A 27,171-nucleotide genomic window follows, 5' to 3' on the forward strand; every position below is an offset into this window, starting at 1 on the left:
CAGAGTACAGAATTCGCCTCTAATATCGGAGATTGAAGATTGGATGACAAAAAAATTTGTCAAGGTATCTGCATTCGGAACGAAGAACACAAAAAAGGTTCAGTCAAACATGGCGATGGGGCATGCTGATCTCCATTGATGGCCCCCAGAAGAAAAGAAACATCATGCTGAACTAATGCTATTCTCACTGTGCAGCAACCCAAGGAGTAGCACCCAATGAAACATGGCATCTCAGTCACACACGCATCTTTTACCTCCTCCTGCTTTCGTGAGTGAGCTCACTGCAAGACAGTTCATCATTCACCAAAGGATGTAAACAAATGTTTGTTTGACCCAGTCAGTCAGTCCCTTGGGCTTGGCAGGCAGCCCCCCCTGGACTCTTTTTCTAATACGCTACACTGCTTCTGTCGCAAGGGATCCTTCGGTCAGGCCACCAGTCGAGCAGGTCTCATGCATAAATCCCCGCTGCCATCATTTCCTTTTGTAATCCATTCCGTCCGGCCACTCCGTTCTAGGTGGTACTCCTTTGAACCAACAGGTTTACCAAACCTTGTCTCCAGGCTCTGCATTTGACCGCATGGTGACCAATGTGGCTGAAGGATCCTTGAGGTCAGCATCTGGTTCATTCTGTCACAGCCATCAGACGGAGGAGCAAAGGGTGAGGGAAGCAGACTTGACAGCACCCTTTTCATAATGGACGATGGATGGCCTGCAGCAGGTGAAGCAGAGAGCTAAGCGAGTCCTTTGGCATTTCTCTTTCCAAGTGGCACATCAAACAGGTAAAAGGGACTTTTTTTATTCTGAGGTAAAGAGAGGGTGAGACCTGACCTGTGTTCGGCATGGATGACAAAGACCTTTGTAGACTTCCACTGCAACTCAAGCCTAGCAAGCAATGGATGATGAGGTCACCGGAAAGGAAACTCCCATCTCTTTTGACAGTGATACCACATAGAGAATGCTACATTTGAGCCAAATAGTCAAAAAGAAGATGCAGGGAGTAGATTCATTTTCAAGGGATGTTGTTAGCCCCTATAGCCTTAGCCTCCTTGCAAGCTAAATGATCTCTTGTCAATGAAGCCATCCAGTAACCAATCCATCTATCCATCCAACCTCAAAAACTGCTTTTGACGTGATACATTTTACTGTAGGTCATGGGGGGGGGGGGGCAAAGATACATTTGGATTCTGACAAGAGTATACGTTGCTTGGTTTTATTCACATGACATGACACCACCACAAGTACAATCCCCATCACTGGGAATTATATCTCACTCCACCAAGCCAAAACAAATCCATCCACTTCACAGTATTTGATCCAGCATCATATACCACGAGGTGTACCATGTCACGCCACTCTCGCTGCTCCACGGTCTTTTCGAAGGACCAGGCAAAAAAGCCCCCCACCGGAGACCAAATCCACCTCTACCTCATCAGCCTGGCTGCAACAGCAGCTCACAAATCAACATGATACACGAAGCAAACAGTCGTTTCACTTTGGTCCAAAGCTGTCGCACTATGCAATTTGGAAACACCTCACATCTCAATTGGCCATAACGAAGCAAAACAAGCACTCAGACAATCGATGATCGAACTGAAAAGAAGAGAGTGAAGAAGAAGAAGAAGAAGAAATAGGTCAGAGCATTCCCAATGCACATGTAAAAGTAGTGTCAGGGTTGGGTTCTAATGGGTATCCGGCAACTGCAACCTTCTCCTCTTATTTCTTGGCAAGCCGAAGGAGGCACCGTCGATGACACCAGTGATGCTGGAACAACTCTCTGATGCTCCCGGAGAAGCCAATCTCTTGGGTGATCTCATGTTCTTGGGTGGATCCTGGGTCATAATATTGTAGCAGGAAAACACATGTTCCTGAAACAACAGTGACACATCGCAAGCTGGTAGTGATTAGCTTTCGTAACCTTTCCATGACTGGAAAGCTTAAACCAAACGAACTCGATACGTAATATGGCCTACCTTTTCTGAAGAGGATCCAAACAGTGGTATGGCACTCATCTTTGTCTCCATTGACTCTTTTGTATACATGCTGCTGGATGCAGCTAAAATGGCAGCTGCTGCTACGGTGAAGGAGCAGTAGCTGGCTAAATTGATCGCTGTGTCCACGACAAAATTGCCCAAAAGGAAAATTAAATACAAGTCATGCAAACAATCGAAGCATGTCGTGAATTGAATGTAGCAATGTTTACGGAAGAATCGGAAGCCAATGACCGACCATCGACAGCTGCAAAGATGAGTGCAGTGACCTTGCGCAGTGACTCCTCTGGATCATCAGCATCGCACCGGAACTTGCATCTGAAATAACTCAGGTACTCGAATGGCGTGACGCAATCCATCCTCCATTGCAGAGTATCGAGGAGGAGGAGCTCCATCCTCTGCACAACATTGCTGTCGAATGCGTACCCCTGGATCTGAAGCTCCGAAAGCAGTGGCGCTCTGTACTCCTCCATCTTCGCCGCCACCGACAAACAAGCCATCGACAACAATCTCAGCGCCCATGGCTTCTCGTTCTGATCGACAACAGAGCGGTAAATGGCCAGGAAGCCCCATGGACATGGAAAGAAGAGAACATGTTACAGCTTCACATTACATCGATTCTTCGCCGTGCAAAGAAGCGATCGAAATAAGTCGCCGCGAGGAACGCAGTCCGGAATCCGAAGCCGAAACGGGCCCTGGTCTGACGAACACACACATACAGATCGATGAGACGTTTATACAAGGATCAGAGCATTGAGATGAGGACTCGCCTTTAAGATCCATATGATGGCGTCGGAGCGGGCACGCTTGAGCCAGCTCTCCGTCGCCGGAACCAAGCAGAACTCACTGTTTTGCCTCTCGAAGCTGTTCTCTTTCGAGACCAGCTTCTCTACGTACTCCTCCTCACAGAGATCGGTGGCTTTGAGAACCAGGAACGCTTGAGACAGTTGGCTGTCATCGGTGGGAGAGTCCAAATCCAAGTCTATGCCGGTCGCGTCTTCCTGGCAGAGGAGGCCGGAGATCGACCGAGAGCAACCTGGTTCATCCATAAGCAGCTCAGAGCAAAAGCCCGTGGAGCTGTTAGATATGGAGGGGAGCGAGGAGGCCGTCCATTTGCACGTACGTGTTTGCTAGGTGACTCAACGACGGAAGAATCCGAGCGTCGTGGTCGGGTGGGCACGAGGAGAGGTCTGCGACCGGGATTTATGCTCTGCAGGAGCCGAGCATGGAGGGGCGCGGTGGGGGAGAATGATGGGAGACGTGCAAGACAAGGCTCCTCTTATGCTCTCTCTCTTCTCTCTCTCTCTCTCTCTCTCTCTCTGTGGGAGAGGAGAAGATGGCAATTAATTGTGTCTTAATACATAAATAATAATAAATTGTCTTCTTATAGGGATAATTAACCCATCAACATATATATTACCACTAATATATAGGTCTTTTGCCACAATTGGGATAGAGATAAGGAATCCGAACTATTTCTAGTATTTTTTTATTCAGAGAAATTGAGATAATAAAGAAAAATCAGTACTAGAAATGATGTATTTGCCACTAAAAATACGTGTAATGTTGTAATGCATCATTTCATGCGTCAGATTAAGAATAAATGGTGGGTTGATCAGATCCTGCCAGAGTAAATGACAAGGATTGAAATATAATATTAGATAAGAAAAAGATTATGCCACATTTATATATATATATATATATATATATATATATATATATATATATATTGCTTATAATGTTTTCATATATTATATTTTGAATCTCTTATTGATCACGCACATAGTGTCTTTTCCATCAGATGATGGAGAGTATTAGCATGCGGTATTTCGCCCAAATTGGAACACTCAATCTAATCAATCTTTCAAGGATTGGATGAAACTATTCCTATAACTTAGACATAAATATTTTATCATGTAATTTTAGGTTTATTAATTTAATGAATCTTATTATCCTAATGAATCAAGTTCGATCATAACAAAGATATTAGAGCGGGCCTAAGTAGACATATTACATCGATGTGGCACGAAACATATATTATGGTAAAGCTTTATTATTGAACTCGATCTCGAGTGCATCATTATTTAGAGTTTAATTCTATATATTATGTCCATTGGACCTTAAAAAAATATTTAATCTTAAATAAAAAACATAACATAAAATATAATATTTGATTTAATTTCATATTGGATTGTGTTAAATTAGATTTTAGTTATCCAGGTCAAATAGTTTGGAGTCAACCAAGACCTTCTTTCATATTTGTCTTAGTTTAAATTGAATCAGGGTGTATTTGATAAATACGTTAGATTTGAACGATTTGAAATAAGTTTTCAAAACATTGTTCTAGCTCATGCGAAACTTATCTAAGAAATATCTTTATAGTAGGCTTTTAGGACCATTACTCTTATGATTAATATTTATGAAGTAGTTACATATTTCTCTCTATCTTGACTATAATCATGTTACTCTGAGTCAAGTAACATAGTATCAATTTAGTCAACTTAGTCGTGTGCTATCAATACATCACCCTGCATGGCCTTGGAGCTTCGAACATATTTCATCTGATTGACTCTAAGGTATCGATCACATAACATCGAGATAGAATCATGTGACATCAAAATATTATTTAATTGAAACTAAAGTATAAGTAAGATGGCGTAAGGGGTTAGACATGTATATAGTAACGAGACATCAGCCAACTAAATCTAAGGTGTCATCAAATGACATTGAAATATCAACTACGTTCTTATTAGTTACTCCCTTGTCGGATTGATTATGGAAGGATACTTAGTGATTTTAAGTATTTTATATCACATGATTTCAGTCCAATTAAATTAAATAAATTAATTATTTTATCAGATTGAATAATGACAAATAACCCAACGACCCCTCGCATTCCTGAGTTTGAATGACTCTCCAAGTGAATCAAACATATTGTCTTCATGTGTGGCAGTGGGTTCATAATGTTGGACTGCAAGCTCACATCTGCATGAGTCAGGGAACATGTCTTTCCATTCCCCAACCTCACCATTACGAGCTTCCTCTTCGATGCACCAAACCCCTGGAGAAAGTGACAACTCTTAGCGTGAGGACATCTTTATATGTATCTGTTCACTACCTCTCAGTATTGCCCAGCATGAGGACAAGTCACCCAAACAAGGTGGGACCAGTGCTGCTTGTCTGAATCCTCTGCCCATTGCTCTCTCAGCCAAAGTTTTGAGTGCAGCAAAAAAATTTCACCAACTTCAATAAAAATAATAATACTGGATTCTCAACTTGAACACTTGCTGCTAGTTTCTAGCTCAATCTTTTTGCTCAAGATTATCGTTTCTAGAAGTTGTCCAGCTATGTCAACAATGTGCTGTGACCACCATGATTTATTTGAGCTTTAAGTTCAGCCTCAGAAAGAAGAGGTAGGAAGATAGGGGAAGGAAAAATGAGAGATAGGGACCCAAACCCTGCATCAAAGTCCACAACTTCTGCAACTTATACATCTATGGAAGACTAGGCAATGACTCTTGCGAAAGAAACCATGTGGAGGATGTCAGATCCAAGCCCAGATGACACACCTTTCTCAGCCCCCACTCACCATTAGCTTCACAATGATCTCCAAACAAATGGGCACAGGTGGTGGAGGGAGGTGATGTCGATGGGAATGGAACAGTTGGCTCTTACCATCTTTATGTCAACATTTAAGACGATTGTTAGCCCATCTTGGCCACACTACGAAAACCATTTGTGTGCAGAAGCAAGAATTAGAAGTATATCATCGAGAAGATGGGATGGGATGGGATGACCACACAAATGTGAAGCCATAATTGACAGGGACAGCATGAAACTGCATCCTTGATGCGTCCTTGTAGAACTAGTGAGTGTTTATTAGATCAATGAGTGTTGAATCTTCCTGTAATGCTGACCTCTTCGTTTCTGATCTACCGCCATCCATATTGGATTCAGACGTCCATTGTTGGAGCAACAAAACAAGAGCTACGCGCCATCTGCTCTCTTTGATTGGTTCTTTGGATCAGACATCAAAAAGGATAGACCAGATGTTGGGGGGTGGAAGAGAGAGTCGCCTGCCGGGCAAGTTCCCAAAGTTTGACCACTTGCATCACATGGGGGGACTCTGATGCGTGCAGCCACTGCTTCTTGAACTCATGCTTTCTTCTCGCCCAGCTGTGTGTATGTGATGTGCCCTGCATCGCAAGCGAGCCTTTTTGTTGGTGTTCCCCATGTCTTCCTTCTCGAGGAGAGTCGTAGACAAAAATAGCCAAGTAGATACTTGAGCTGCTGACCACATGTTCTTCTTCTTCTTCAATTGATTCATTCTCGGTAGCAGTATTGATGAGCTTCAAGTGGTTCTTCTAATCCTCAACAATTAGTGCAATTTGACCTCTACAGGATCTGTGGAGGATAGAGAAAGAGACATGGAAGGCCGAGCGTTGAGTGGATGCTAGCTAGCACAAAACATCCAAAGCTCTGGCAACAAGGTACTCCTTTTTTTTGCTAACTCTGCTGAGTTGAGCAGCTCTTTGAACTTGAAGAATCACAATGCTGGAATAGGGTTGAGAGGAGGGCCATTGGTAGATGCTTGCTCCTTGTCCCAAGTTTGATGGCACATGTAACGTGAACCTTTCTGCAATGGTTGCAATAGATGAAGCCGGTGTAGACTGAGTTGTAGGTTATGGATCGGTGCAGGTCATGGGCCTCGGTTGTTGCCATTGAGGCCCCTGTAATGGACCTGTGCTGCAAAAAATATTAAGCAGGATGTTGAGAGTAGGATTTGAACCCACTCTTACGAACCAGAACCTCAATCTGCAATCAAAATAAATAAGACATAAAATATCAAGGAGAATGTTGAGAGTGGGATTTGAACCCACGCCCTTTCGGACCAGAACCTTAATCTGGCGCCTTAGACCAACTCGGCCATCTCAACGTTTTGATCACTTTGTTCCTATTTATTTATAAAACTTCTGTTTTTAACCCCGCTATGATAATTTGAGGCCGGATGAATAAGTGACGCACTTAAGACCAAATCAGCGCAAAGAACACGTTTCGTTCCAAAGACTAAATTTTCTGAAGCCAAATGTCTCGACCAGAATTTAAGCTGCAAGGAGATAGATATCCACACACGTGTCGACCGAATAGAATTAGGGTGTCTGTCATCTTGATGCAAAACATTGATGAAAACAAGTCTTTCGCAAAGATAAAGTTCATTATCTCACTACGAAATATGAAAATTCAGATCAAGGGTGTTGAAAAAAGCTGCCACTTGTAATTGAATGGAAAGAAAAAGTAGATTATATCGAGCAACATGTACAAAATTTCAAGCCTCGTTTAAGTGTCATGTACTTGAGAGAGACAGACGACACAACTTTTGGTATGCCCTAATAGAGAATATACAAAATTATGATTGTTCCGTGTTTATTTCTTTTGGCAGAATCAAAGCAATAAGACAGTCAGCTGGATGAGGTGCAATGGCCAGCAAGGAACAAGTGTCGAGTGAGTATGGGAGAATGAAGAGTAACCTTGAGCCCATCGACTTCCCCGCAGGAATCTTTATTACTCCAGCACAGTCCCTTTGCTTCAGATATGATATGAAGTCTTGGATCTGCAACAAGGGATTGAAATAAGAACTCGTAAGCAAGCGTTATCTTTTTAAAGTAGATGCCGCTGAAAAAGGGCAGGAAACAAACACAGCTTAAAGGCTCCTACCATTGATGTAAAATTGAAAACATAGGTTTATTAAGAAGCTCCCACGCAAGCATGGACACACACGATGGCCATGGACATACACATTGACAAACACTCGTACCATAACACATGTATATTGCCCCTTGATAAACGCGATATAACGTCCAGCAACAGACCAGTGCATCCGTCTATACCATGACATCAAGTCTTTTAGAAAGATAATGGACGCAACCAGAGTTGTAAAAGAAAAATTACCAAGAAGAATCAAGGTCCAAATGAAAGATATTACCTACCATAAGACAAAGGTGGAAACTATGACAATAAAAAAACCACATAAATGTGGCTATTACTGATAAAAGCTAGCATAATTACAGACAGCAGGGGCAAGACTAGTTTGGTAGGATAGTGTCCCACCAAGCAATGGTGATCTCTTCGAAGATGCTGTAGTGATAGTTCACAATGTAGTACATGGTCAAAATCCTGTACAGAAACCATATGGATAGTGATAGTTCACATTTCACAACATAGTATATGGTCAAAGCCTGTACAGATCCATATGAATAATTGGGTATTCTTAAGACGACTTTGAAAAATGCACACAGATTAAGTAACCAAAATATAGTGATTAAGGTACCAAAGACATGTTCTAATATCTGATATGACAAGCAGAAAAATGGTGAAGATAATACTTACTCCTCTTTGGTCGTTTGTGGTGGACGGCAGCAAACGACAAACCTCTCTCTACACCATGTATTAAACCAGTCATCAGCAAGAGAAGAATCCAACAAATTAACATAAACTGCTACATAGAAAGAACACAAGTATACTAACTGTGATATAGAATAAGAAAACATTAAACATATTAAAATGAAACTATCTAAACATAATAGATACATACAAAAAGATCAGTGTTCGACATAAAGAAGCAAAATAGATATGCAAACATAAAGCCTTAGGAAGAGTATCTAATGCTAACAAATTATGCCACAAGGCACACCACATAAGTAAATGAATCATGGTTCAGCTTTTACAATAATCATCTAGCTCACTATGGTGATTGCTGCATGCTGAATATAATGACACATCAGCTTCATTGTGTGTGGAAAAATAAATTGTCCATAATCAACAATTATGGATACGTTGGACGGTAACAGAATTATGCTTCAACAATTATGTCATCTATTAAATGACTACTGTTTCCGTCATGTAAGGAAATTGGTTAGTAGGTACATACATAAGCCAGTAAGTATATCATATAATAGACACCAAACAAGACAAGGTAATGCAATAAATTCAGACATTACCTGATAAAAGATCTTATACTACATTCTAGAATTCAGCTGAATTCTTTTCACTTGTAAAACACAGAAAATGGCTTCTCAAAACATGTTTTACTTTAAATTTATATATTATAACATTCTTTAAGCCGGAAAGCACTATTTTACAAAAATGTACATATAACACTTCTGCTACTTAGCTTATAATGGTGGAAAAGTTTGAAAAACTTCAATATGTTGAATTCACTACTTCCATTCCGAGATCAAATATTTAGAAAAATATGTACCAATTGAATGAATATGTTCTATCCCTCCCTCCCTCCCTGTAAAACAGTCTCCTCAGCCATTAAAATGTAACAGACTCTAATGTCAAGAGAATCAGAACTAAGCAACACTTTCATAAAGCTGGTATATCGTAGCATATGGCTCTTCGTATGGAGATCTTACACAGAAATTCATGCCTCTCCATAAATCAAGATATAAAAATTGCTATAACACTCAAGAAAATTATGAACAACAAATTGATTGTGCAAGCATATGTACTAAGCACCTCTTACTGTTGTGATTTTAAAATTTTCCCTTCTTCAATATTTGGTGAGTTCCTAAAGAACTAAATTATCACCAGCAGCTAACATCATACAAATCCAAAACATAACGCATGATAATAAAAATCTGCAACTGGTGTTTCCAGGGGCTTTAAGAACTCACTTTATGAGGAGGAGTGTTAGAAAAAGTTGACTTAACATGCTGAATGTCTGTGCGTTTTGTTACATCTAATCTAGCAGGCCAGCTGCAATATCACGAGAAGACATTCATTAGAACCTCACATAAACCATGTTATAAAATGGAAGCAAAGGCAGAAATCCAATCATACTCTGCTGGTTCTGACAACGTGGTTGAATATTTACAAGCAACCGAGTCCTCTCTAACTGCATAAATTGTGCAGTAGTGAACTCCACTTTTTGAAAGAGTGCCTTGCCACTGATGGTGAGGACATGATATACTTGCTTGCAAGTTGGAATCCTTCGGTTGTTGCAGAGGAGGAGGAGAGCTTGGAGGAGGTGGAACAGAAGGTGGCTGAGAGAGAGGCAATGGAGGTGGCACATCGGATGGGGGAGGAGGTGGGTGAACTACATTTGATAAACCTGGTACTGTAACTACTTGGTCAAATCGCTGCATGGCACCCCCAGGCAGCTGTGAAAGTGGAGTAATAGAAGAGGGTATAAAAGGAACAGGAGCACATGCATTAATATTGCGATTATCGATAAGCATCATGCCTGTGGAAGTTCGGTTTAGTAGAGGACTTGGACCAGAATTATCCCAGGAATTACTTGGGGTAAGATAGACAGGACGCACCAAAGATGTTGGCACCGGTGGTGGTATTACAGAGCCCACATGTGTGACACTGGTCCGGCTTGGTAAGCTTACTTTCCCAAACATCTGTGGCTCATTCTCCTTCTTCATGTAATGCCAGATTTTTTCACCAGCATTGGTGGCGGGACCTAGTGATGAAAAATCCAAAGATAGAACACAAGAAGTAAGAACACCATAGAAAATAGTCTGGGATGTCTAGCTACCTTGACACAGTACTCACCAGGAAATGAGAGATCCATGGGCACTTCCCGCATGTCAGCACTGCTTGCAACAGTCCAGTTTGATTGAAATGCTTGTCCATGCTGCACTTGAAAACCTATATTTTCTACATTTACCCTTGGGGATACCGGTATATGAACATTGAGATCAGGTTTATTTGTGAAAGATCTAACATAAGGATTTCCTTGTTTGCTATCCAAACCAGCAGGGCGAAATTCCCCAGGAGATGGAGAATATCCCAAAGTATTTAATTTCCTCGGTGTAACTGATTCTTCATGATATACAGCAGCTCTATTATTCCTGTGAAAGACCAGATCAGTATAAAATAAGATCACTGCAGTATCCATTAAAATTTTTAAAATGAATATGTTCCCAAAATTTAGAACAGCAAGGAAACCACTTAGTACAAAGTACAAAGCTCCAAAGGGCTCCTACCACATGCAGAATATAAACCAAAAATACCATTTGAGATTAGTCAATCAATAATCATGAACATTAACTTTATAGATCAGATCTTTCTAGTCTGAAAACTATGTAAGCCAAAAGGCTGAGAGGAAAAATGTAATGAGAGCAACAATCATAAATAAAAAAGTGTATTATAAATCTCATGGGAGAAAAGACCAAACAACTAATTAAGACAGCACATGCACCATAACATAGCAAAGAGGAATAGCCAAAAAAGATAAAACTAGAAGTTCAAAGAATGCACAACGCAAAGTTATAAGTGCCAAGATGTCCTGCTCCTAACAGAAGAAGCATCTCATGTTAGCCAGTTACTAAGATCCTAAATGGGAGATCTCAGTCCATCAGGACAGGCTACTTCTGCAGCTACGGTTTAAACAGTAAGTGGACCAGACTTTTAAGTGAGAATGGGTATGCTCTGGTTAACCAAAACTTTAAAATCTCTCAGTAACCCAGATATAACCCTAAAATGCATTGAAAGGTGGGTAGGATATTACAGGGCTCTCAATTCTACTGTGCATTTGCCACCTAGGGAAGAGGCTAAATATTTACATAGATGGGGAAACACTGTGTGAAGGAATTCAACCAATCGATAGGCACAGACTTGAAACATTCCCCATCAAGGGAGACTTGTGGGAGGAAGGACAAAAACACCTCACAGAAGAAGGCTGGAGTGGCGTGTATTCTCCAAATAAAAGAAAGGTAATTTAAAACGTGTATTATTGCATGTCTTATGTTTTCCAATCAAAAGTTTCTGAATGAGAAGATTTTAATTTGGTTTTCTACTCCAGCGGCACCTTCACCCATGCCAACAATCTATTCAACATGGCACAGATCATACATGTTCAGGCTTTCAGCCAAAACACCCATGCCACAGTAACTTAGAACAACTACTAGAATAAGGATATGGAGCAGTTGTTTGCATATCTTTTGAAGTAGTAATATGGATCCTTCTCTGCCAAGGAACTCTGTCAAGAAGGATAATCCAGCAATCACCAAATTGATTCTTTTATTCCTTTCAACCAAGTCTTTTTTTTTTATGTTCGTTTGTATTTTCTATTCCTTCCAACCAAGGCTTAAAAGAGAATGGGAAGGTTTAGTCAACTCCACAAGAGTCATAAAATATTGGACCAAATCAGTCCAAATCAAACTGATCAGTCTAGACATTTATGGGAAGGGTAATATCCCAGTATATTCGCTGATATTGCTTGGGGAAAAACCACAAAATGATCCAATTGCTCTCTCTCTCTCTCTCTCTCTCTCTCTCTCTCTCTCTCTCTCTCTTACAAATAACATGACTTCAGCACACAGGTGAAGGTGGCTAGTAGTAATGTGAGGAGGTTAATATCCATGCACATTCACTGATATTGCTTGGGGAGGATGCCACAAGAACAATCCAATTGCCTCACACACACACACATGAACAGTCTCCACTATACCTCTTATATACAAACACACAGGTGTACTAGTCTGTGCAGATGGCTGGTACCAACAACCAACAGTTTTGCAGGGTAGCCTAGAAATTAAGATGAGTACCAACCAACTTTATGGTTTGACCAATAACTGGTATAAGACTATATAGGTCAGTATCACTTGGTATTCAATTTTTCATTATTTTTTCCAGTGATATCAGATGGTACCGGTCAGTGTATCACTTGACGTGCTTTCAAGTCACTTTTAGGCTATATGCAAGCAATGAACTGCAACAAAGAGAGATTTTCTAGGATGAATACAGGAGTCATAACAGTGATCTTGAAGAAAACATGAAATGAAGCAGGAAGAAAGCAATGCTGGAGAAAAATATATAAAAAATCTTTCAGCTAAGAAAGAACATCTTCGGTCGCTAATTCATCATGCAATCTCATTTTGGATGACTAATCACACACACACACCCCCAAAAATAAAACTAAGAACTCTAGATATTATATGATACGAATCTCAGCTTGTTTCTTTTTTCAATCAAACTAACAGGTCAAACCTTGATTACCGAGGTAATAAAGGAGAATCCTTACCAAGCATGCAAGCCCATTCTTTTTGAATTAATAACAGACAATTGCATAACTCGAATACAACACTGGGCACTAAAAACTTATCCAACTAAAAGCAAGAGATACACAAACATTTAGAAATAAGAAAAGAATCTAATCTGACTCAACCTAACCAAATTTCAACTCAGTTTTAACTTGTTGGTCTTGATCAAGGTTCACAATTTTGTGTACAGGTAGTATACTGGTTAAGGCTCAAACCAGAACCATACCAGCCTCTACTGGTGTCCCAAGTGTTGATATGACAGTACGTATCAAAATTCAGGATAAACTAGAAAAGAAGACTGAAAAGCAGAAAAGGGACTACAGGTACAAGGCCTGTACCGCACTGTACTGGGCATACCATCGGGTTAGGCTGTCAGACCAATTAATACCACCCATAATGAACCGTATCAGGCAGTATTACAAACCTTGGTGCAGATCAAGATGTATTGATATAATGCCAAGTGTTGACACACACACACCAATAAAATTGGAGTTATCCCTTTCAACTATGAAACATAAAATCAAATCTTTCTAGTGTACACAAATTCTATTGGGTCTTTTCTAAAAGAAAGAGAATTCATTTTTTTTTCAAGCATGTTTTTAGCTCTGTAAACACTTATATCACTTCAATAATTCTAATTTTTTATTTCCTCAAATAAATGTCTTAGGAATACCAGCAAATTGACTTGAATTAATTGCATTTATCCACCACACACCCAATTTAATTTAAACAATTATGTTAGTTTTAGCATAATCGTATAATGAAATCCAGATGTGTAGCTTGATATTAAGCCGACCAAGAAGCGCACATGCATCTACCAAATACAAATATGTGCAGCAGGTATTTGTTTCAAAAGCAAGATATTGACACAGCATTCACTCATGGTAACTGATTGTCAACAGCAAATATAATAATAATAATTACAATAATTATTATAAAATGTTTGAATTATAGAAATTATGAATATTTAGCAAAATTGATAATGTTTCAGACCTGAACTCAGCTTGAAGAAACGTTTCTGAACAGCTCCGGATGATATCTAGTGCAGTCACAGCAGCATCCACACTGCTAAACTCAACATGCCAGCAAGAACTTTGCAAACCTATTCGTGTCAATCTAACCACAGAACCAAGATTCCCAACAGCAAGATTGCACAAGGCCCTTAAGTCATCATCTTCGATTGTCATAAAAGAAATACCAGGCAGAGTAATATAGAGAGTGCTAACCGGTACTTCATCTTTCGTGGAAAGTGAATAATTCTTCTGCTTATTGCTTTCATAAGAAAGATTCTGATTAAGATTGTATTTGACACGCAGAGATGAAAATAAAGAAGATAACTGAGACATTCGAGCCTTCCAGTGGTCAGCAGACACATCATGGAAACTTGGAGCCCTTGGTGAAAAAAGCACATTGTTTGGGGCACTTCCAGTGTTTCCACTCCTAATTTCAACTTCAACAGTAGTAGACCCAAACCTTGCACCACGCAAATGGGATTTTGCAAGGTTGGCAGCTTCATGTGACTGGAAATCTATATAGCAGCAACCATTTAGTCTATCAAATTGCCATCCAGTAATCTCTCCAAATCTAGAAAATGCATTGATCAACTCCATGTCGGGGACAGAAGCATCAACTTGCTTTACTAGAAGCTGACATCCAGAAACAGACTTATCCTTAATGTATGCACCATGTGTCCATTTTCTATTTTCATATGCTTGACATCCACTAGCTTCACGAAAATACCTGATGTGCCCAATTGCAGAGGCTGCTTCTTCTGCAGAGCTGAATTCCAGCAGCAAGGCATTTTCACTTGCAAGACTAGTAACTATAGGGGGATTCCTCAAGCCTGCTTTCAATAACTCGTGCAGTATCTCATCTTTCAACCGCTGGGTTGACACATTACCAACATAAACAAAAGAGCTATCACCAACAGCTATACCATTAAAAGCTGCTCTGCTACCCACTCCTCTATCAAGAAACTTAATATGAAGGCAACCACCCCATAGAGAGGAGCCCTGCATACATTTACGTGCCTTCACAGCATCCAGAATATTTCGGTACTCAACTAAAGCAAAATCTTTGGCAGGAATAAACAGAAAACATTGCAAGGCACCAAAATCCTCAAACTGCAATCTAACTGCCGTTTCAGTGGCATCATGCCCAAGAGAACTCACCCACAATTGCTTGGAAGCAGAGGTCACATCCATGGCTCTAGGATCCCCATCAGAGTACCAAAGAAATTGAGTGGAAGCACTGCTTTGTGCAGGAGAATGTTCATTAGGGGATGAAAAAGTTTTAGCTGCACCTCCAGAAATAGATACAAAAGATGGCATGCCAAGATCAGCATTAAAGCTCTGGTAATTTATCGTATTTGACTCCTTCCGATTCCCAGAGTGTAACTTCCTTGTGGTGGCCAACCTTTCCCCACCATGAATGGAATTTCCTTCCCTTTCACCCATAGCTTTTTCTGCAAAACCATCATCTCTTTTGCACGCATCAGCCGGAGATGCATCAGGAATTCCCGAGTCCTTTGAAACACCACCAATGTCTTCATTCTGGAGAGGGTTCTTGTAAACCAAGTATGGGTTGCTGACATCATCATGATTTGATGCATCAAATTTGTTCCCACCACTCCCTTCAAAATCTGTTCCATCAACCAACTTTGACAAAGACCCAAATAAGTTCTCCAACATGGATAATGATTCGGTAGTAGCCTGTAGGCCATGCAACTTGGATAATTTACTACAATAAGAAGATATCCAAACTCTCATGGATGGATCATTCTTAATTGCCTGCAGAGTGTAGCCAAAATCAGTTTATGCTGGGATTTTATAATGATGGTGTACTAGATTATGATATAAGAATAAAAAAACCTAAACTTTTGACCAACAACATGACAAATTCATGACAAACATTGAGAACATTTGATATATCCTGTCGATATAGCATTCATATGGCCAACTATGAACTCTGGAAAATTTTATTCACAACGAAAAATTTCTTCTTCTTGAGTTCTTACGAAAATGAAGTTAAGTACTTTAAGAGTATGTATTCAAATTTATATATATAGCAAAAACTCACAGCTTTACATATCAGAACCTGAAGTGTACCCTATCTGTACTCATATTTCTTTCCTTCAAATCTAAATGGTTATGAAGATGGAAGAATAAACTCATAAGCATCACAAATTCACCCAACTTCTCACCCAAGATCCAGATGAGACTTACACCTTTGAAAACACATCGAAACAATACCTGATGAGGCCAGAAGTTAATTTCAATCTACAAGTACATAAATTATGAAATACATCCATTGTATTTTCAACTGTTTCAATATCAAATGCAGTTTAACAAATCATAGCAACATGCAACTATTTTCCATAATCCACATTAATTTTCAGGACACTGATGATTGAAAGAATCCTGCTTCCTCAAGCTATGTGCACAAAATATTAGTGGTTGATTTTCAATCTATTACATTATCCGATTCTAGAATCCAAAAAATAGTAACCAATAAAATAACCACAAGAAAAATTGTTTGGATAAATTCAAAAATCAATAAAAGACTACATCTTAAAAGATAGTGAGCTCATTACCATTCCCAATAAACAATTTTTAGATTGTAGCAAAGTTTTCCTTGAATGCGCTACGGACTCAGTTTGATCATTTCCATCGGAATCTATACTTGGTTTTGTCAGATTTGGACATAGTGAAGGTTCATCAGTCACCTTGTCTGTCACATGACTTACGTCATTTTCATCATCACTCAGATGACTTGTCATCTGATTTAGAAAGTACTGCCCCTCTCTATGTAGAGCAACATCAGTTCCGCCAGAAACAAAGAGCTCAAAACAGGCTGCAAGTAAGTTCTTTGGGAAGGCAAAAAATATGCAAAGGAAACTAAGTGCCCGAAGCAAAAATAACCTATGTAACACAGTTTCGCTATCATACTTCGTCTCATGCTTCAGTTCATGAAGGAAATCCATTGGGTCTTGAAGCTTTAGAACTTCTCTGCTACCTATCTGATAAATATCCTTACCCTCAAAAGTTGAAACAAAAAACGTAAGAATATTTGAAAAAACTGCAGAACAGATGCCCTGAATGACAGAAGATGTTGGTGCTTCATGTGATGCTGTGCAACAAATGTCAACTAGACCAAAAATACAGGCTTTAACAGTTTCATATGCCACACCATCAACATCCTCTCCTTTCACGATTATGGCCAAGCTCCAATTATACATGTTGATAGAAACTCTAGCTGCTGCCTCTAGAGCAGTAGGACAGAATGATGCATACCGAGGAATAAGCTCAGCTACAATACGCTGTACGCTCGAGCAACCTATACAGAAAATAAGAATACACAAAGTTCTTCAGCTGAAAATTATTTTAATGATTTGGTAAGGATAAGGAAAGTGTTTCATACTTCTTAGTTCTTACAATAGATTATGTAATACTAAGCAAAAAAGTTGTACTTGATAGAGAAAGAAGAAACTTGTAGTTAAACAGTTGAAAACACACGAGTGTTAATTGATCTATGTTAAATATTTACGTTACACTTCAGAGTTCAATCTCTAATCAGAATTTAGATGGGCCTACTGCTACACAGATTGCTGGCGTCAGATCATGAAATTCATAGAGTATGTCACGAAAAAAGTTCTAGACCTAGCATTCCAAATATGCAATGCGCAGCTTTTCCTGACAGTTCACCATAGCCCATCCACTGACAGTTCTTTTTTTCTATAGAAACTAGTAAACTGCATTAGCCTCCCCTTATCCACCAACAGTTCTCAATATGAGTTGTATCTACAGAAATTCTTAAAAAAAATACAACAACACAATCATTATCATATTTGATGCTGTTTCCAGGACCTTAACAGTAATATAAGTTTCTTTTATTGGTGCAATTTTACATCTTCTTTTATAATGGCTACTATGCCTTTCCAACCATGGTTATCCACCCTTAGCTTTATACTGTAGCCCTAAGCTTCCTGTTAGTGAACAACTACCTCAAACCATGCTTCCTAATTTTTCTACTCAACTACACTTATCTGGGTGCATCGCCAGCTACCCTTAATAGGTCCTCAACTACTTTGCACTGGCGCCAAGATTTTAAAAACAAGAACTGTGATTGAGTTAAAAATCTAGAACCTAGGATCAGAAGTGACTCAGATTAGAGCATGATTTGACCAGAGCATAATAAAACCAAAGTTTCATAAGAGTACTAACTCGTCCACAAAATAAAGAAAATAATGAAACAAACTACTTTATCCTTGAGATGGTCATCATAGCCAACAACACCAAACCCCCTCCTCTAGAACAAATTAAAGGGAATGCCAATGCCCCCCCTCTGAATCTCAAGTAAATCTGCAATCTAGATTAATCACACACATTGGGGTCAATGAAGTAATATTCAGCCAAATTAAGAATGACTGATATGGACTGGAATAACGGAACTATTTTAAAACGACTTGCATACTACAAACAGTTCCAGTTTTGATGTCAAAAAAAAGAAAAAGGACAACCATTTTTTAGTGTCCCCTGTCGTTTATCCACTCAAGGAGAAATATTCATTACTTGTGAATATTCTTGAGCAATAGCTCAAAGAACAATGCAATGTGAGTATACATGATTAATATGGACCCACCCAGAGAGACATCAACACAACTCATGTTTCACTTGTCCGCTTGAGATTGTATATGCCCTCTGGTTAAGATGACATTTATAGGACTTTCCTGTATTGTCTAAGAAAGATATTAATCCATTAGCAAATTAAGGGACTCAAACATACAATTTCTAACAGTAAAAGCTTAGTGTAGTAACGAATTGGTCGTTTTCATCGCAAATTCTTAGATACAAAGAAAAAAGAAGAACAAATAACAAATGGCAGAGATCTGACCTCTGGAAGCGGTAATTAGAGACAAATAAGCCTGCTCAAGCTCGGACATGAGGCCGGCGTCCTTCTGGGAGGCGCAAAACTTGATTCTCCGATAGCACTCCACGAGACTTCGGATCTCATCCTTGTTCCTCCGCTTCCGGATGATCTCCTCCTGCGACGGGGGAGGGGGAGGGGCGCCCGAGACTAAGGCCTGATGATGGGGCGGGGCGATCGGTGGGTCCGAAATCGCCTCGTAGAGCTTTCGCTTCTTGGGCGGCTGCTCGGTGGCCGACATCGACGTCGAGCCGGATCCGTCGGCGGCAAGCGGCGGTGGCAAGATCTCGTTAGGGATTCTATTCCAGGGGTTTGGTTCTGTTGCACCGCGAGGACGTTTTAAAGTTAGAATTGGACCGGCCCAGATTGCAAGCCTTCTTAAGCCGAACCTGACTAAAAGGTTCGAATTAAACCGACCCGGGCCGCCCCAAACTCTTTCCGGTTCATGGGTTTTGTTACCTTCGTAATACAAAGGACGAATGTATCACATCACACTTAGTTGCGTCATCGTGACTTCATATCATGAACTATGGGTGGAACATAAGACTTTTTCTAATATTATTAATTAGGACACATCAGGTGATTAGTATGGTCAACAATGAGCTAAGCAATCAACTAATTACTTGAACGAAGATTATAATCCATGTACACACGAATAACGCATTCCCTACTTCTAATGGCATCTGCTAATTAGTCTGGAATATTAGTTTGATGAAACAGACTTCTCACAAGTTTAGACAAACGCCCTTTGAAGAAATAAAATTTATTTTCCTTGAAAAAGAAAGAGAAAAAACACACTCCCAGTGGCCCAAAGCAATGTTTCTAAAGAGCTCAAGTCGCGGTATACATACCCTGCTCAACATAGCAACAAATGATAGCAGAATTAGATTCAATTACAATTATAATAATAAGTTGATCCACAATCTAGTTGAGCCCTTCTCCGACCAACCAAGCTTCTGCCACCATACAAGAAGCGAACTGTGAGAGGCACCTGCAGAAACAAAGTCCTATCATGAATCTTATGTGGAGTAAGATGAGCACGAATGGACCCACAATATATGCTTGTGATCAACCTAAGTTGATCACTTGGTCTACTTATGTTCAATCTTCTTTACCTGTCGAACATCATGTTGTGTATGCTAAGAATAAAAGAATAACATTAGCTAATTGAAAACTATCCTTTTAGTGTTGCTTCTTAAGGTTTTGGTCTCCAATTTGATCCTAGATGTATCCCAAGAAACAGGAATTGATTAAATGGACCAACTGGAAAGCTGATCCAAACTAAAACCAATTTTGGCCACATTCAAATAGTTGATTACAATCCTGATTTTCAAAACAAAAAGAAAAGAGAGCATATAATTTGAAGAATTACAAATAATCAGTAAAAATAAACACGTTATAGAACAAGAACAAAGACTCTGGTTCTACCATCAACAATGTTCATCAAGGCTTCAAAAGGATTCTATTAATGTATAGTTTCTCAACTAATTAAGATAAAAATGTTAAAATGATACATCAACCATGAAGACCATATGGCAATAGATACACTTCATAAAATTTTTCTTATCTACCATGCATGATATGGCTGCAAATGGTTAGCAAGAAAATGCATAATTGCTGACTTCTTTTTTGTAATGCCCAAAATAATTAAATTGATTGGAGATTTACCATATGCATTTCTACTGTGAAAAGAATCCAAAGTCATCTATGTTGGTTGGTCAAGTCCGAACTTCCCTGAAGATCACAATTATGATCGATGCAGTCCACTTTACCCCATCTTGCATTTACTCTATTACAAGGAAAAATCAATTTTCCCAGGCTGTTGAAAGAGTTTGGAAATATCAGACTGACAAATCTGGTAATCTTTTAAGGTAATCCAAAAATAATAATGATGTGAAAACACAGATAAAAAAGCAAGGATATAAAGTCAAATATCAATATAATTTGTCAAGCACCTGCGGTTTACAACATTGTGTATATGACATAGCCACTGAGAAAACTCATCTTGTGAACCTGCCTGTATAGGATTCGCCCTGAAATGAAATCATATATTGAAAAATCATCGAACTACATAACCATCAATTTCTTCATCAACAATTGGACCACATATCTTGTGTTTTCTGCATTAAGAATATTCATTAAATAACTTCAATGATAGAGGATGTGTGAATATATTGATCACAGTGTAAGTTTGCCAATCCTAGTTATATTCGTTTAATGGCCAATTCTTAACATAATGGATGCAAAGCTGTAAAGATGTTAACTTACTTCAGTACTTCCTTAATATGGTCTGCACATTCTTTACAAGGATAAAGTCGAGATAAGATAGCCATCTACATAAGAAAACAAAAGGAAGCAAAATTAATGAGTACATCTAGCCTTTGGAAGAATGACATAAGGATTAATAGAAGTGGTAAATAAAAAGACCTTCTAGATAAACATCAAACAGTAAACTAGTTCTACTACCTGATACACTTAGAAATCATCAAATCATATCCTTCAAAGTTCAAGCATGGTTTAACGTGTAATATGCCGTCAATGGTATACAGTGCTTTTTCTGAGAATCAAAAAAATTCCAGCACAAGGCTGTCACCAACATGAGGTTGGTCAATATATGCAATCTTCTCTATAAGCAAAGAAGTTGTTTATGTGACTAAAATTGATCACACAAATAACAAAGGATCAGCTTTTCCAGATGCAGCAACATTTGAACTCTTAAGATCTAAAATCAAGCGTAGGCCAAAATAACAAAAGATATTGAAGCATTGCATACATGATACGGAAATCCTCAGAAAGAATAGCAGTATGCACTTGCTAGTTTTGCCTCCTAAATCTCCTAGCGAGTCTAAATACATTGGTGAATGATTATTTTTAAAAAAGTATACACTTAAATATTTTGCATAAAGTAAAAAGGTGAAGAAGCAAGAATGTCTTTGATCATACCAATTCCTTTACATCATGCTTCTGCTGCCTTGTTGGTTGATCTGGGTACTGAAAAGATCAAGAGTATATAATCAATAAAGCACTCCAAATTTTGAAAGATATTTCATGTGACAAATGGGGCACATAGTCACATATTGAACGGGCAATGTCTAACCCAAAAAAGAAAGAAAGAAAGAAAGAAAATAGATGAAAATTATGGTTCTTATTCAATGGACAATTCAAACTAAAGCAGACATCCAACTTGCAAAATGACATCACCATCATTTGGAAATCATGCGTGACTTCCCAGAAGGAACATGCAATTCAACAGTATGTCCAAACGAGACTAATAATAGTCATGTGCAAGTGCCTACAGTTTCCCTAATCAATTACAACTTCTAATCAACATGAACGGCCCATTCTGCGTAGCAGACAATAACTAAACCTTAGAGCAGAAGTAAGCACTAAAAGAGGCAATTGATCAAACACCTGGGCAGCGATGGCGTGCAGCAGAGTCCAAGTCGCCCTCCCGAGCTCCTCCTTGGTCAAAGGCCCCGCAGCTTTGGCCTGCAAGATATGCAAAAAAAAAACCCTCGGCAAAACTATCCCCAAACTCAGAACGGAACGACGAGAGCTGGGACCTCTGCCAAAAACCTCCTTTTTACGTCGAAAAGGCGCGCTTCCATCGTCCGTCGTGGAGGGAGGCTTGGAGAAGACGGAGAAGAGAGGTAGGCTTGTCTCCTTGAAGAGCGAGTGGGGGTGGCGGGAGTCGGCTTGCGGCGGGAGGAAAAGGCGGGAGAGGTGGGTTTGAACGCAGTGGGAGATGGATTCGCATGCTTGGAAGAAGGGCTCTAAGGGGTTCCCCGCCATGTTCGTGTCTCCACCACCGGCTATAGAAGAGCAATTAGAAGTTCCAAAAGATTACTCCGGAAGAAGAGAAACGGAAGCAGCTCCTCTTCTCGAGACCCCTCGAGACCCAACTGCGACGGACACCAGGGAAGCAGTGGGCGCACGCTGGAAGAGACTCATAAGTGGTCTTCTGGGCCTCATTGGACCTTAAATATTATTATTATTATTATTATTATTATTATTATTATTATTATTATTAAATGTCGAAGACATTTCAACGTGCAGAGGCACAATTTAGTGCTTGTGGAAAACCGAGTCCTTGTTGTCATAATACATCAGCTGGTGGATCTGAGATTGATAAGGTTAATGAATCCAAAAATATTTTGCAAGCCATATGTATTTAAGCACATGAAATCGAGACAAACATTTAAATCCGCAAGCTGAAGAAGAATAACATGCAAAAGTACAAGCATAAAGCAAGCATCTACCACTACACAAGAAGACATCACCGAGAAGCTTAGCAGCTACCCCTATCGACTATGCTCTGCTTCAGCACGCCCTCAGCACTTGTCTTCTCCGCATGAATCCTTCTCAGGGCTCTCTACCCGTGGCTTGCTCCAACCAGCACAAACAAGAAAGGCTCCCAAGTTCATGGTGCTCAGTCCCGCAAGCAGCCCATAGAAGCAATCCAACCTCCCGTAGTTGATGTTGTCGGCAAGCCACCCCTGTCCACCCTTGCCGCCGGTCACACCCTTCACGAACGACACCAAGAAGCTGCTCAGGAAGAAGCCGAGGGATAGCGTCGTTAGGAAGAGCCCGGTGCTCATCGTCTTCATCCCCTTCGGCGACCGGGTGATGAAGAAATCGAGCTGCCCGGTGTATATGAATGCTTCTCCGGCACCCACGAACAGGAACTGCGGTATCAACGTGAAAACACTGATGGGCAGCGTGGTGGTGCCGCTGGCGGCTTCCCGGGCCACCGAGAGCCGTTTCACCTCCGTCAGTGCTGCAGCGGCCATCCCCATGATCGAGAAGCTCAGGCCAATTCCGATTCTTTGCAGGCTGGTGAAACCTACATGGAGGAAGCAAAGCATGCACTGCTGCATAAGGAATCAGGAAGGTGCATACCGACGTCATGTATCGAGCAAAGGAGTGAGTACCTTGGTTGCCTTTCCACTTCTTCATCAGAGGCATGATGACGCGGTCGTAGACGGCGCAGGTGATGAGAATCGCCGCCACGAAGAAGGCCGTCAGTGATCCTGCCGGGATTTGGAAGCTACCGATGGATCTCTCCATCGTCGTCGCTTGCTCCACGGAGAAGGTGATCATCTGAGCGTAGATGGTCCAGAACATGAAGGTCGTGGCCCAGATGGGAAGCAGCCGAATCATCATCTTCACCTCCTCAATTCTCGTCACGGAGCACATCTTCCAGGGGTTCGGCTGTTTAGTCTCGCCCTTAACTTCGTGATCTTCTTCAGCAACGATCGCAGCCTTGTCCAGGAAACTGTAAATGGAATCCATCGTACGTAACAATGTCAGTCACCTTCAAATGGAACAGCATATAGATCGAGGAGGAATTGTTCGTCACCGGAATTGGTCAGTATGTTGGATTCTGGAGGCCTCAGGACAGTCATCATACAAGAAGACAACAGAGGAAGGAAGCATAAGCTTCCTCTTCCTGATTGCAGCTACGATCACTTGGAGGATGTGCACGATTGGGCTCCCTGAGCTCTTCTTGTACCGGTATCTTCTGGTCCCGGACAGGAACACCAGAAGGGCGAGAACCATGGAGATGCAGCAGATGCCGTAGGCCCAGCTTCGACCCACCTCGTCCTGAATGTAGACGAGGACAGTGCAGGCGAACAGAGTGCCGGTGCTGATGAAGAAGAAGAACCTGTTGAAGAAGTAGGCCATCTGACTTCTCTCCTTCTCGTGCTTCTCGTCGAACTGGTCGGTACCGAAGCCCGATACGCTTGACTTGAGGCCGCCGGTGCCCACCGCGGTGAGGTAGAGGCTCAAGTACAGGGCGCCCATCTGGAAGCCATTAGCTCGCTGGCATTGCCCGGTGACAGTAGAATTGCATGGCGGCGGTCGAAGCTGGGGCAGCTTCGTGGAGATGGACAGTAGGCCTGTTCCCTACATCAACATCAAAACACATGTGACGCCGATTATTATCTGGTGATTTCGAATAGGAACTCAAAGAATTTTATGAAACACTTTGGATTGCAGACTTACTAGTGCTTGGATCATAGCGAAGATGGCAATAGTGAGGTATCGTCCCAAGAAGGAATCAGCGAGGAAACCTCCGAACAAGCAGAGCAAGAAAGATGTGCCCATGAAGTCCGTGACGATGTTTGCCGACTCTGCACTCGGAATATGCATCGTGCCTCCCAAATACGTCACCAGGTTGACTGCAATCCCCATGGTGGAAAGCCTCTCGCATATTTCGATGACTGTGACCAAAAGAAGCATTAAGGAAATTTCAGTATCATTCACTCACTCAATGTTATCATTAAGTGAGTAGCTGTTTGACCCAACAAGCTACTGTTCAAGGGAACGTTGACCAAACTATGACACTGTCTTTCTTGAAGTACGTGTGCAGTGCATGAATAGTATCCTCAAGAAAGGGACACTGTTCAAATGTTGTCACAGATACCAGCTTTGTGCTACCGAACTTTTGGCACTCTTGTCATGGTAACACAAAACCTCATATGGACAAAAGTGTTATATGTTATTATAGCCTTTAAAAGCTTAGTGTGTCACAAGTCTTCTCTTTATGTGTGGATGTATGTAGAACGTATATATAGTTCTTCTTAAGATGTCATCAAAGAAGACGGAATGAGTGTCTTGCAAGTGAAGGAACACGGAACAAGACTGACGAGGTTAAGAGTTAGGGTTAAGAAGTGGAAGACAGACCCAGGATCAGAGCTGCAGGTGCCCATCCACCAGTCTTGGACCTGTCAGCAGGCAGTCCCTTGTAGTCCACAGCATCTGCCACAGACCAGCTCGCCTTCCGGTCCTACATGTATCCAAGAAATGGAGGGAAGAAGGTTAAGATGAGAGCCAGGGAGGAAGATATAAGAGAGAGAGAGAGAGAGAGAGAGAGAGAGAGAGAGAGAGAGCTGAGAACACACCATGCTGATCTCCGTATAGTCTTAGTAGCACAGGAAGGAATTGAATATGTAGAACGAGGCAGGGAGATGATGAGGACGACTCTCTCAGATGCCGCAGCTCACAAATGTGAGGGCACCTTATGGGTTGCAACTCCATATATAGGCGAGCGGGGTTGATCGGATGCTAAACCCTACACCACAAAGGACCTCCACTATATGGTTTGACATGGGATAGAAGTCCAAGTTACTGGGACATTATATGATTCATGACAAATATGAGGTTGGCACGAGAAAACTAAAAGGAATCACGTAACATGCCTTGTTCCATGGTCATGTAGACATCAATCTTTGTGTGGATGGATATAAGTGTCTTTGGGTGTGGAGAAGGTGAGCCACAGCGTGGTGCCTGCTGCCTCCCTCAAGTGCTCTGGCTGCCCCACGCCCCAGAATCCACCTTCTTTGGTTGCTTCTCTTTGTTTTTGACCCATACTGAGAAGGGAATTCACTGTCCATGTCTTTTCATCGCCTTCCTAGTGGCTGCACCGTCTTCATCTCATGGGAGGAATTGCTCGGCCGAGTCTGAGGTGCTGAATGCAGTAATAACTTGTCAGCAACGCTCTCCACGGAGGAAAGGAGATCATATGATTTGGACAGACATTGGCATTTAGTTTCTAGGAAATAATGTTCTGATTCCATGAAGAGTAGTAGTAGTTCTTTACCCTCCACAGACACGAGATATTATCACCTTCGATTCCCTTTTGTGGTTTTGAGTGCATTAACCTACACACCTTGCCTTTTAACCCTAGAAGTACTGCAACCATTTGTAGGGTTTCCCCATGCCGGTTTGGCACCAAACAAAAAGCGCAAGTGCATTCAAGTTCTGGTGAGAAGCTACTGTTTCATTGTCTGCTATGAGCTTGATTTTTCTTGAATGAAGGTGGTTGGATACTGCCAACTCCTCTATTAATCTCTACCTTCCTCCCTGAATCAACACTGACAGAAGAAGTGATGCTCACTTTCTGATGTGAATACTTGCCTTTCTACTTGGATAAAAGTTGGAAATCTTTGGTGATCATGTGCCGCGATCATCCAAACCACCTCATTGAAATGTTTGTTTGAGCAGCATGGAAGTGGCTTGAGAAGAACATGCATCTTACAGAAAAGTAGCAGCGATTCTTGCTTTCCTCAGATGCTTACTCCGCATAGCAGATTCAGTGCACTGATCAATTACATCGATGCCTGCCGACAAGTAGCAATGCATCAAAGATGCCACTTCAAGTCCAAACGATGTCGATCGGTGAAGGCTTCAGACTCAGT

The 27,171-nt window shown here is 40.8% G+C and overlaps 4 protein-coding genes and 1 non-coding gene across 10 annotated transcripts; all 5 read right to left on the bottom strand.

Annotated features, from left to right (window-relative positions):
* Window positions 1–39: 39 nt before the first annotated feature.
* LOC135678474 (cyclin-D5-1-like) lies at window positions 40–3,275 on the bottom strand. The gene is made up of 6 exons (XM_065191343.1): window positions 2,602–3,275; window positions 2,227–2,521; window positions 1,971–2,107; window positions 1,705–1,865; window positions 829–1,590; window positions 40–709 (listed from the first exon to the last, which is right to left on the bottom strand). Exons 2-5 carry the CDS (start codon window positions 2,486–2,488, stop codon window positions 1,533–1,535), a joined length of 618 nt encoding a protein of 205 aa, XP_065047415.1. The 5' UTR covers window positions 2,489–2,521; window positions 2,602–3,275; the 3' UTR covers window positions 40–709; window positions 829–1,532.
* Window positions 3,276–6,843: 3,568 nt separating this feature from the next.
* TRNAL-AAG (transfer RNA leucine (anticodon AAG)) lies at window positions 6,844–6,924 on the bottom strand. The gene has a single exon. It is a non-coding gene; the product is annotated as a tRNA-Leu (tRNA).
* Window positions 6,925–7,266: 342 nt separating this feature from the next.
* LOC135582577 (uncharacterized) lies at window positions 7,267–19,297 on the bottom strand. Of its 5 annotated transcripts, XR_010514964.1 has the most exons (10): window positions 18,938–19,297; window positions 16,638–17,380; window positions 14,039–15,834; window positions 10,554–10,852; window positions 9,834–10,461; window positions 9,668–9,749; window positions 8,376–8,423; window positions 7,976–8,162; window positions 7,704–7,870; window positions 7,463–7,599 (listed from the first exon to the last, which is right to left on the bottom strand). XR_010514964.1 is itself a non-coding variant. In XM_065191344.1 (8 exons), the coding sequence occupies exons 1-8, from the start codon at window positions 19,209–19,211 to the stop codon at window positions 7,448–7,450; spliced, it is 4,080 nt and encodes a 1,359-aa protein (XP_065047416.1). In that variant the 5' UTR covers window positions 19,212–19,297; the 3' UTR covers window positions 7,267–7,447. The 5 variants fall into 5 exon arrangements, 3 of the variants coding, with proteins under 3 accessions (XP_065047416.1, XP_065047417.1, XP_065047418.1); XR_010514963.1 differs by having other exon boundaries at window positions 7,704–8,162; XM_065191344.1 differs by lacking the exons at window positions 7,704–7,870; window positions 7,976–8,162 and having other exon boundaries at window positions 7,267–7,599; window positions 8,376–8,481.
* Window positions 19,298–19,774: 477 nt separating this feature from the next.
* Window positions 19,775–22,906, bottom strand: LOC135582578 (FAD-linked sulfhydryl oxidase ERV1-like). Of its 2 annotated transcripts, XM_065191347.1 has the most exons (7): window positions 22,547–22,906; window positions 22,382–22,459; window positions 21,914–21,961; window positions 21,239–21,303; window positions 20,926–21,003; window positions 20,639–20,789; window positions 19,775–19,961 (listed from the first exon to the last, which is right to left on the bottom strand). In XM_065191347.1, the coding sequence occupies exons 1-6, from the start codon at window positions 22,760–22,762 to the stop codon at window positions 20,672–20,674; spliced, it is 603 nt and encodes a 200-aa protein (XP_065047419.1). In that variant the 5' UTR covers window positions 22,763–22,906; the 3' UTR covers window positions 19,775–19,961; window positions 20,639–20,671. The 2 variants fall into 2 exon arrangements, with proteins under 2 accessions (XP_065047419.1, XP_065047420.1); XM_065191348.1 differs by lacking the exons at window positions 19,775–19,961; window positions 20,639–20,789; window positions 20,926–21,003 and adding an exon at window positions 21,012–21,090.
* Window positions 22,907–23,108: 202 nt separating this feature from the next.
* LOC135678476 (protein NRT1/ PTR FAMILY 6.2-like) lies at window positions 23,109–26,013 on the bottom strand. Its single transcript, XM_065191349.1, has 6 exons — window positions 25,876–26,013; window positions 25,658–25,760; window positions 24,977–25,194; window positions 24,330–24,877; window positions 23,902–24,245; window positions 23,109–23,813 (listed from the first exon to the last, which is right to left on the bottom strand). The coding sequence occupies exons 1-6, from the start codon at window positions 25,876–25,878 to the stop codon at window positions 23,302–23,304; spliced, it is 1,728 nt and encodes a 575-aa protein (XP_065047421.1). The 5' UTR covers window positions 25,879–26,013; the 3' UTR covers window positions 23,109–23,301.
* Window positions 26,014–27,171: the final 1,158 nt, after the last annotated feature.

Source organism: Musa acuminata, chromosome BXJ1-7, assembly GCF_036884655.1.
Source record: "Musa acuminata AAA Group cultivar baxijiao chromosome BXJ1-7, Cavendish_Baxijiao_AAA, whole genome shotgun sequence".
Classification (NCBI taxonomy): Eukaryota; Viridiplantae; Streptophyta; class Magnoliopsida; order Zingiberales; family Musaceae; genus Musa; species Musa acuminata.

Bases quoted from the DNA above. Each gene is read 5' to 3' on its own strand.
- LOC135678476 (XM_065191349.1), bottom strand. The intron at 24,878-24,976 runs GTAAGTCTGCAA...ATGTTGATGTAG, and splicing joins TCGCTATGATCCAAGCACTA to GGAACAGGCCTACTGTCCAT. The intron at 24,246-24,329 runs GTGACGAACAAT...TTCCATTTACAG, and splicing joins CAACATACTGACCAATTCCG to TTTCCTGGACAAGGCTGCGA.
- LOC135582578 (XM_065191347.1), bottom strand. From the start codon at position 22,762: ATGGCGGGGAACCCCTTAGAGCCCTTCTTCCAAGCATGCGAATCCATC. The intron at 22,460-22,546 runs GTTTTTGGCAGA...CATATCTTGCAG, and splicing joins CTTTTCGACGTAAAAAGGAG to GCCAAAGCTGCGGGGCCTTT. The intron at 20,790-20,925 runs GTGCTTGACAAA...CTCTTTCAACAG, and splicing joins CACAATGTTGTAAACCGCAG to CCTGGGAAAATTGATTTTTC.
- LOC135678474 (XM_065191343.1), bottom strand. From the start codon at position 2,488: ATGGCTTGTTTGTCGGTGGCGGCGAAGATGGAGGAGTACAGAGCGCCA. The intron at 1,866-1,970 runs GTAGGCCATATT...CTGTTGTTTCAG, and splicing joins TTGGATCCTCTTCAGAAAAG to GAACATGTGTTTTCCTGCTA. The intron at 1,591-1,704 runs GTTGCAGTTGCC...TCTTCTTTTCAG, and splicing joins CCAAGAAATAAGAGGAGAAG to TTCGATCATCGATTGTCTGA.
- LOC135582577 (XM_065191344.1), bottom strand. From the start codon at position 19,211: ATGTCGGCCACCGAGCAGCCGCCCAAGAAGCGAAAGCTCTACGAGGCG. The intron at 17,381-18,937 runs GTCAGATCTCTG...TTTTCTGTATAG, and splicing joins TCTAATTACCGCTTCCAGAG to GTTGCTCGAGCGTACAGCGT. The intron at 10,462-10,553 runs GTGAGTACTGTG...TTTCATCACTAG, and splicing joins CATGGATCTCTCATTTCCTG to GTCCCGCCACCAATGCTGGT.